The 9,873-nt window shown below is 37.1% G+C and overlaps 1 protein-coding gene across 1 annotated transcript in view; it reads left to right on the forward strand.

The window, feature by feature from the left end:
• Nucleotides 1-9,304, forward strand: part of LOC121377109 (glutaminase kidney isoform, mitochondrial-like) — a 39,814-nt gene extending 30,510 nt beyond the window's left edge. The window contains exons 13-15 of the mRNA XM_041504986.1: nucleotides 1,605-1,756; nucleotides 5,193-5,333; nucleotides 7,172-9,304. Coding sequence (XP_041360920.1) covers nucleotides 1,605-1,756; nucleotides 5,193-5,333; nucleotides 7,172-7,253 — 375 coding nt within the window. The 3' untranslated portion in view covers nucleotides 7,254-9,304. The remainder of the gene's footprint in view (nucleotides 1-1,604; nucleotides 1,757-5,192; nucleotides 5,334-7,171) is intronic.
• The last annotated feature ends 569 nt before the right edge of the window (nucleotides 9,305-9,873 follow it).

Below are 9,873 nucleotides of genomic sequence, written 5' to 3' on the forward strand. Positions count from 1 at the left end.
ATGTAACAGCACTGTTCTGGCATAAGAGAGGATAACTCATGATGCTTTCTGTCAAACTGTATTGGTATTTTGCATGGTAGTTACCAGGTGACTGTACTTTCTAAAAATAGCAGTACTGTAATATATAGCCCTCTCTTTACTGCCTTGGCTACAGATTTTTGAAGATATCTTAGCATTAAGATACTGTAAAACCATCTAAGTTATGACATCTCTACAACCCTCGCCATAGCCTATGACTGTTTTACAATATCATAACGCTATTAGGAAATTAAAAAAATATGGGCCCTGTTTTCACAAAATATATTTGGACATACAAATTGTATTGAAATTTTGTATGTAAAAATTAAAGGTGGTGTGTAACCTTCTCATTACCATCCTCCATGGTGGTCATATTGCCTTGGTTTGTATTCCTGTCCTTGTAGGGTGGGATGTAGCTCAGTAGTAGAGTGCTCGCCTAAAGTGCGATGGGTTGAAGGATCAATTGTCCTCAGTGGATTTTTCTCTTTTATTCTGGAACATCAAATGGTGTGGTATGTACTGTCCTGTGGGGAGATGCTTATAAAAGATAATTTGCTGCTTTTGATTGATAGGTGTATAGCCTATGTTGTATGCATCAGGTTTCCTCTCTTTTTACATGACCAACTGTCAAGATAATCATATCTGTTTTATACCAGTCAGCTGTAGTTTTAGTGGGCTGGGGTGTCGTTAAACAGCTATTCCTTTCCTTTTGTGGTGGGCTTCAGCTCCCTTACTGCTTTTCATATAACACATAACACATATAAATGCTTGTATTTTATACTGCTTTTCATATAACATAAATATAAATGCTTTAATTTTATACTGCTTTTCATATAACACATATAAATGCTGGTATTTTATACTGCATTTCATATAACACATAACAAATATAAATGCTTTTATTTTATACTGCTTTTCATATAACACATAAATACTTCTATTTTATACTGCTTTTCACATAACACATAAATGCTTTAATTTTATACTGCTTTTCATATAACACATATAAATGCTTGTATTTTGTACTGCTTTTCATATAACATAAATGCTTGTATTTTATACTGCTTTTCATATAACATATAACATAAATATAAATGCTTTTAATTTATACTGCTTTTCATATAACATATAACACATAAATATAAATGCTTTTATTTTATACTGCTTTTCATATAACACATATAAATGCTTGTATTTTATACGGCTTTTCATATAACAGATAACACAAATGCTTGTTTTATACTGCTTTTCATATAACACATAACACATAAATGCTTGTATGTTATACTGCTTTTCATATAACACATATAAATGCTTGTATTTTATACTGCTTTTCATATAACATATAACACTTATAAATGCTTGTATTTTAAAATATGCGAAGTGCCATTAAACATATAACACATAACAGATATAAAATGCCATTAAATATATAACAGATAACACAACTAAAGTGCCATTAAACATATAACACATATAAAGTGCCATTAAACATATAATACATATAACACATATAAATGCTTGTATTTTAAATATGCGAAGTGCCATTAAACACACATTCCTTTCTTCTTTTCTTCGTTACCCAGGAGCTGGTCCAGATGTTCAACTTCCACAACTACGACAGCATCTATCACCAGAAGAAGTTGGATCCGCGCCTGAGGAACACGACATCACTGGCGATGCTCGTTGTTGAAATGTTGTTTTCAGCCAAGACTGGCGATGTCACGTCTCTTAGACGGTAATAGTAATTAATTCATAGACTCTGTGGATTAGGGTGTGAGATGTTGCCCATTGGTAAAGCGCACGCCTGATGCAGGTTTGGTTTAAGATAAATCTCTGTCGGTTGGGGGTGGGATGTAGCCCTGTGGTGAAGCACTCACCCGATGCAGGTTCCGTTTAGAATAAATCTCTGTCGGTGGGGGGTGGGATGTAGCCCTGTGGTGAAGCACTCACCCGATGCAGGTTCCGTTTAGGATCAATCTCTGTCGGTGGGGGGTGGGATGTAGCCCTGTGGTGAAGCACTCACCCGATGCAGGTTTGGTTTAGGATCAATCTCCGTCGGTGGGGGGTGGGATGTAGCCCTGTGGTGAAGCACTCACTCGATGCAGGTTCGGTTTAGGATCAGTCTCTGTCGGTGGGGGGTGGGATGTAGCCCTGTGGTGAAGCACTCACCCGATGCAGGTTTGGTTTAGGATCAATCTTCGTCGGTGGGGGGTGGGATGTAGCCCTGTGGTGAAGCACTCACCCGATGCAGGTTTGGTTTAGGATCAATCTTCGTCGGTGGGGGGTGGGATGTAGCCCTGTGGTGAAGCACTCACCCGATGCAGGTTTGGTTTAGGATCAATCTTCGTCGGTGGTGGGGTGGGATGTAGCCCTGTGGTGAAGCACTCACCCGATGCAGGTTTGGTTTAGGATCAATCTTCGTCGGTGGTGGGGTGGGATGTAGCCCTGTGGTGAAGCACTCACCCGATGCAGGTTTGGCTTAGGATCAATCTTCGTCGGTGGGGGGTGGGATGTAGCCTTGTGGTGAAGCACTCACCCTATGCAGGTTCCGTTTAGGATCAATCTCTGTCGGTGGGGGGTGGGATGTAGCCCTGTGGTGAAGCACTCACCCGATGCAGGTTCCGTTTAGGATCAATCTGCCGGTGGGGGGTGGGATGTAGCCCTGTGGTGAAGCACTCACCCGATGCAGGTTCCGTTTAGGATCAGTCTCTGTCGGTGGGGGGTGGGATGTAGCCCTGTGGTGAAGCACTCACCCGATGCAGGTTCCATTTAGGATCAATCTCTGTCGGTTGGGGGTGGGATGTAGCCCTGTGGTGAAGCACTCACCCGATGCAGGTTCCGTTTAGGATCAATCTCTGTCGTTGGGGGGTGGGATGTAGCCCTGTGGTGAAGCACTCACCCAATGCAGGTTCCGTTTAGGATCAATCTCTGTCGGGGGGGGGGGGGGGGATGTAGCCCTGTGGTGAAGCACTCACCCGATGCAGGTTCGGTTTAGGATCAATCTCTGTCGGTGGGGGGTAGGATGTAGCCCTGTGGTGAAGCACTCACCCGATGCAGGTTCCGTTTAGGATCAGTCTCTGTCGGTGGGGGTTGGGATGTAGCCCTGTGGTGAAGCACTCACCCGATGCAGGTTCCGTTTAGGATCAATCTCTGTCGGTTGGGGGTGGGATGTAGCCCTGTGGTGAAGCACTCACCCGATGCAGGTTCCGTTTAGGATCAATCTCTGTCGGTGGGGGGTGGGATGTAGCCCTGTGGTGAAGCACTCACCCGATGCAAGTTCGGTTTAGGATCAATCTCTGTCGGTGGGGGGTGGGATGTAGCACTGTGGTGAAGCACTCACCCGATGCAGGTTTGGTTTAGGATCAATCTCTGTCGGTGGGGGGGTGGGATGTAGCCCCTGTGGTGAAGCACTCACCCGAAGCAGGTTCCGTTTAGGATCAATCTCTGTCGGTGGGGGGGTGGGATGTAGCCCTGTGGTGAAGCACTCACCCGATGCAGGTTCGGTTTAGGATCAGTCTTCGTCGGTGGGGAGTGGGATGTAGCCCTGTGGTGAAGCTCTCACCTGATGCAGGTTCCGTTTAGGATCAATCTCCGTCGGAGTGCCCATTGAGCTATTTCTCGTTCCAGCTAGTGCATCACGACTAGTATATATATATCAAAGGCTGTGACTTGTGCTATCCTGTCTATTGGATGGTGCATTTGAAAGATCCCTTGCTACTAATGAAACAATGTAGCGGGTTTCCTCTATGAGACTGTATATCAGAATTAACAGATGGTTAACATCCAATAGCTGATGAGTAATAAATCAGTGTGCTCTAGTGGTGTAGTTAAACAAAATAACCAGACCTTGGATTAGATAGAATCTCTTGAGTTTTCCATTTGAACATGTATGTTTCCAACTAACAGAGTATTTAACCACTAAAGTACATAGTAAATATGGCCTATAATATTATAGTATATGATAAGATAGCCTATTACGAGAGTGCGATCTAACAGAGTTTTTAACAACTAAAATACATAGTAAATATGGCCTATAATATTATAGTATATGATAATATAGCCTATTACGAGAGTGCGATCTAACAGAGTTTTTAACCACTAAAATACATAGTAAATATGGCCTATAATATTATAGTATATGATAATATAGCCTATTACGAGAGTGCGATCTAACAGAGTTTTTAACCACTAAAATACATAGTAAATATGGCCTATAATATTATAGTATATGATAATATAGCCTATTACGAGAGTGCGATCTAACAGAGTTTTTAATCACTAAAATACATAGTAAATATGGCCTATAATATTATAGTATATGATAATATAGCCTATTACGAGAGTGCGATCTAACAGAGTTTTTAACCACTAAAATACATAGTAAATATGGCCTATAATATTATAGTATATGATAATATAGCCTATTACGAGAGTGCGATCTAACAGAGTTTTTAATCACTAAAATACATAGTAAATATGGCCTATAATATTATAGTATATGATAATATAGCCTATTACGAGAGTGCGATCTAACAGAGTTTTTAACAACTAAAATTCATAGTAAATATGGCCTATAATATTATAGTATATGATAATATAGCCTATTACGAGAGTGCGATCTAGCTAAGTCGGTAGAGCCCTCACCTGAAGTTCTTGGGTCAAAGAAGGAAATGTTTTATTTAACAACGCACTCAACACATTTATATTTACAGTCATATGGTGTCGGACATATGGTTAAGGACCACACAGATATTGAGAGAGAAAACCCGCTGTCGCCACTTCATTAGCTATTCTTTTCGATTAGCAGCAATGGATCTTTTATATGCAGCATCCCACAAACAGGATAGTACATACCACAGCCTTTGTTACACCAGTTGTGGAGCACTGGCTGGAAAGAGACATATTCCAAAGGGTTCACCGGCGGGGATTGATCCTAGACTGATCGCGCATCAAGTGAGCGCTTTACCACTGGGTTACATCCCGCCCCCCCCCCCCCCCCACACACACACACACACACCCCTTCTTGGGTCAACGGATCAAATCCTCTTGATGGACCCATTCTCTGATTTGTAATTTTATTTTGATAAAAAAAGAGAAAAATACCGTTCCTTTCATCTTTGATAAAAAAAGAGAAAAATACCGTTCCTTTCGTCTTGTGTGTTTTTCACCAGGTGTGCTATGTCTGGGATGAACATGTCGATGTCGGATTACGATAGTCGGACGGCTCTGCATGTTGCAGCAGCTGAGGGACACTTACCTGCCGTTGAGTTCCTGGTAGAGAAATGTTCGGTGTCGCCGTTCCTCAAAGATAGGTGAGAGTTCTTGAAGAGAAATATTTAGTTTTGTAATTTTCCTAACCTTTAGACTACTGGATTAATTTCTGACAAAAGCCACGTTGAGTGGGTACAAGCTTATAATTTTTACTGACATATATTCACTTAAATGTTTTATAAATACATGAAATAAAGTTCATATATGAATTGGTAAGTATTATTTTCATTTGTTTTTATAATTTTAATGATTTTTAGATCAGTTAATGGTGATTAAAATTAGGCAAAAAATCAAAAAAGTCGCGTTTACTTACGGTCATTTGTGGCCAGCTGTCCAGTATTTATGTCCATTATTCCCAATAAATGTGGTTTTTTGACCAGATTTGTTTTTAACTACGATTCATATTGCAATATTTGGTGATTTATGATCAAATTTATTATCAACATAGCTGTCACAATCGGCTATCGATCCCTGAAAATGACCGCGACGTGCCGTCATTGTTGTCAAGCGATACAAAAAATTTCAACTTATTTTCAGCTAAATTTTTTTAAATAAAAGCCACCATTTTGAAAATAAATCTTTTTTCTTTTATTATATTTCTGATTCCGGTGAGTGCCGTGTGCAAAACAGCGGGAAATATGAATTGGGGAATGCACTGTATGCAGTATACAGAATCTCGCCATCAGTAGTCAGAAGATTAATAACACACAATTATAGCAGACCTGTCAACCTGTGACAATTCTTAGGCATAAGAAAATTAGAAATCAGGGTCCAGGGACTGCAGGCTCTTGGTCGGGTTCAGGGCGAAGTTTTTTGTTGTTGTTTGTTTAAGTGCAAAATGGAAATCTCTAAAAAAAAAAAAAAGAACCATGTGCAAGTTTTACTAATTAATAAGGCTAATGTTAAACCATACAAGTCGGTCATTGGTAGACACGTGTGTGGTGGTTGGTATTGAACCGAGGATAGGTTCAATATGCTGTATTATTATTAATAGGTAATGAATTCAGAGACCTGCATAATCAGCATAAGCAAACATTCTTGTGAAGAAATGTTAATTTTTACCATTTATTGGACAGGTGAGAATTTCTGTAGATAAAATGTTCATTTTCACCATTCATTGGACAGGTGTAAATGTCGTTTGCATGTACTAGCCAGTTGCAAGTGAAACAAGCATTTTGAGAGTACTGCTACCGGGCCCAACAATTTTTTGAATCTCCTAAATTCAAGGGCCATAACTCTGAAAAGCGGGAAAATCACCATGAAACTTGAACTTGATCTGTAAAGCTATATATAAATGATACAGCTATATACAACATTTTATCTTGATATCTACAGGCATTGCAAAAATCTGGAAAACAAATTTTCACATGCCCTAAGTTCAAGGGCCATAACTCCATTAAAAATGGGTAAATTGCCCTGAAAGTCACACTTTATCTGTAACAGTACGTGATGAAACTATACACAAAATTTCATCTCAGTATCTCAAAGCCTTCTGCAAAAATCATCCGGAAAACATATGTGGGACAGACGGACGAACAGACGTATGAACAGACATACGGACGGACGGATTAAATCTATAGTCCCCTCTGTTTGGACAGGTAGGGAACTAATAAAAGTTCTGCATTAATTGAGTCCTAAAACTCAGTAGCCTGGACAACTCAATATATATTATAATTTGTTATGACAGGCAGCGTTTTATGAAAATAGTTGTTACACAATGTAGTGACTTTTTTAGTGTAATTTCAGCTGTACATGTCTGTTTGTGTTTCAGTGTAATTTCAGCTGTACATGTCTGTTTGTGTTTCAGTGTAATTTCAGCTGTACGTGTCTGTTTGTGTTTCAGTGTAATTTCAGCTGTACATGTCTGTTTGTGTTTCAGATGGGGGTTTACACCTTTGGATGATGCAAAACGATTTGAGAAGAATGATGTTGCAGAGTTTCTAGAGAAAAACATGTCATAGAACAAAAACATAGGCAGACCTTTATGGAGAAAAACATCACAGGACAAACATATAGACAGACCTTTATGAAGAAAAACATCATAGGACAAACATATAGGCAGACCTTTATGGAGAAAAAGATTGTAGGACAAACATAGACAGACCTTTATGGAGAAAAACATCATAGGACAAACATATAGACAGGCCTTTATGAATAAAAACATCATAGGACAAACATATAGGCAGACTTTTATGAATAAAAACATCATAGGACAAACATATAGGCAGACCTTTATGGAGAAAAACATCACAGGACAAACATATAGACAGACCTTTATGGAGAAAAACATCATAGGACAAACATATAGGCAGACCTTTATGGAGAAAAACATCATAGGACAAACATATAGGCAGACCTTTATGGAGAAAAACATCATAGGACAAACATATAGGCAGACCTTTATGGAGAAAAACATCATAGGACAAACATATAGGCAGACCTTTATGGAGAAAAACATCATGGAGAAAAACATCATAGGACAAACATATAGACAGACCTTTATGGAGAAACATGTCATAGCTAGACACAGTGTGTTAGAGAAATATCCGTCATATAGACAGGATTTTGTTTTACAGACAGCATATACTAGAAAACTGTCATAGCACAGTCTAGAGAAAAATATGTCATAAACCAAACTTGAAGAAGAATGTCATAGACAACACTCGATAGAAAAACATATCATAGATAGAACATGCTTTAAAAATATGTCATAGATAAATTTTGAAAAATCATGTCATAGTCAGTATATATGCTGAAGAAAAATATGTCACAGACGGTACCTGATACAGAAACATATGTCATATGCAGTACCTGATACAGAAACATATGTCATATGCAGTACCTGATACAGAAACATATGTCATATGCAGTACCTGATACAGAAACATATGTCATATGCAGTACCTGGTACAGAAACATATGTCATATGCAGTACCTGATACAGAAACATATGTCATATGCAGTACCTGATACAGAAACATATGTCATATGCAGTACCTGATACAGAAATATATGTCATATGCAGTACTTGATACAGAAACATATGTCATATGCAGTACCTGATAGAGAAACATATGTCACATGCAGTACCTGATAGAGAAACATATGTCATATGCAGTACCTGATAGAGAAACATATGTCATAAACCATAAAGTTAATAGATAATATATGCTAGTGAAAAAAAAGTCATAGAAAAAACTTGAAGAAATATTTCGTAAACATGCTTGACAAAACTATGTCATAGACAATACATTCTAGAGAAAAAAAAATCATAGACAAAATATGAAGAAACATGTCGTAAACATGCTAGACAAAACTATGTCATAGACAAAACGTGAAGACAGCATTTGCTAGATAAGTGTGTCATAAACAGAACAAAAACACATTGAGAACACTTTCTGAATAAATGTGCACAAGAAAGATGTCATGGATAGCACTTGATAGAAAGTATGTCAGGAAGAGGACAGATTGGAAAACATGTTACAGACAGAAACGTATTTTATATGGCACTTGTTGAAGATACATGTCATAGAGAACACATACTAGAGAAATGTTCATTAATGAAATGTCATAGAGAATACTTACTAGAGAAATGTTTGTTAATGAAACATGCCATAGAGAATACTTACTAGAGAAATGTTCGTTAATGAAACATGCCATAGAGAATACTTACTAGAGAAATGTTTGTTAATGAAACATGCCATAGAGAATACTTACTAGAGAAATGTTTGTTAATGAAACATCATAGAGAATTATTACTAGAGAAATGTTCGTTAATGAAACATGTCTTGGATACATGTAGTACTTGAAGAAAAATATGTCATAGATGGCACTTGCCATAGAAATATCTTGTATACAACATTTAATATAGAAATGTTATAGACAACATTTGATTTAAACAAATATCATAGGTAGCACTTAATAGAGAAAAATATAGAAATGTTGTAGACAACATTTGATAAAGAAAAATATCATAGGTAGCATTTAATAGAGAAAAATATAGAAATGTGATTGACATTTGATAAAGAAAAATATTGTAGGTAGCATTTAATAGAGAAAAATATAGAAATGTTGTAGACAACATTTGATAAAGAAAAATATTGTAGGTAGCATTTAATAGAGAAAAATATAGAAATGTTGTAGACAACATTTGATAAAGAAAAATATTGTAGGTAGCATTCAATAGAGAAAAATATAGAAATGTGATAGACATTTGATAAAGAAAAATATAGAAATGTGATAGACATTATTTGATAAAGAAAAATATATGTAGCATTTAATATAGAGAAAAATATAGAAATGTTGTAGACAACATTTGATAAAGAAAAATATTGTAGGTAGCATTTAATAGAGAAAAATATAGAAATGTGATAGACATTTGATAAAGAAAAATATATGTAGCATTTAATAGAGAAAAATATAGAAATGTGATAGACATTTGATAAAGAAAAATATATGTAGAATTTAATAGAGAAAAATATAGAAATGTGATAGACATTTGATAAAAAAAATATATGTAGAATTTAATAGAGAAAAATATAGACGTGATAGACATTTGATAACAAAAATATATGTAGAATT

This window comes from Gigantopelta aegis, chromosome 7, assembly GCF_016097555.1.
Source record: "Gigantopelta aegis isolate Gae_Host chromosome 7, Gae_host_genome, whole genome shotgun sequence".
In the NCBI taxonomy this organism is placed as follows: Eukaryota; Metazoa; Mollusca; class Gastropoda; order Neomphalida; family Peltospiridae; genus Gigantopelta; species Gigantopelta aegis.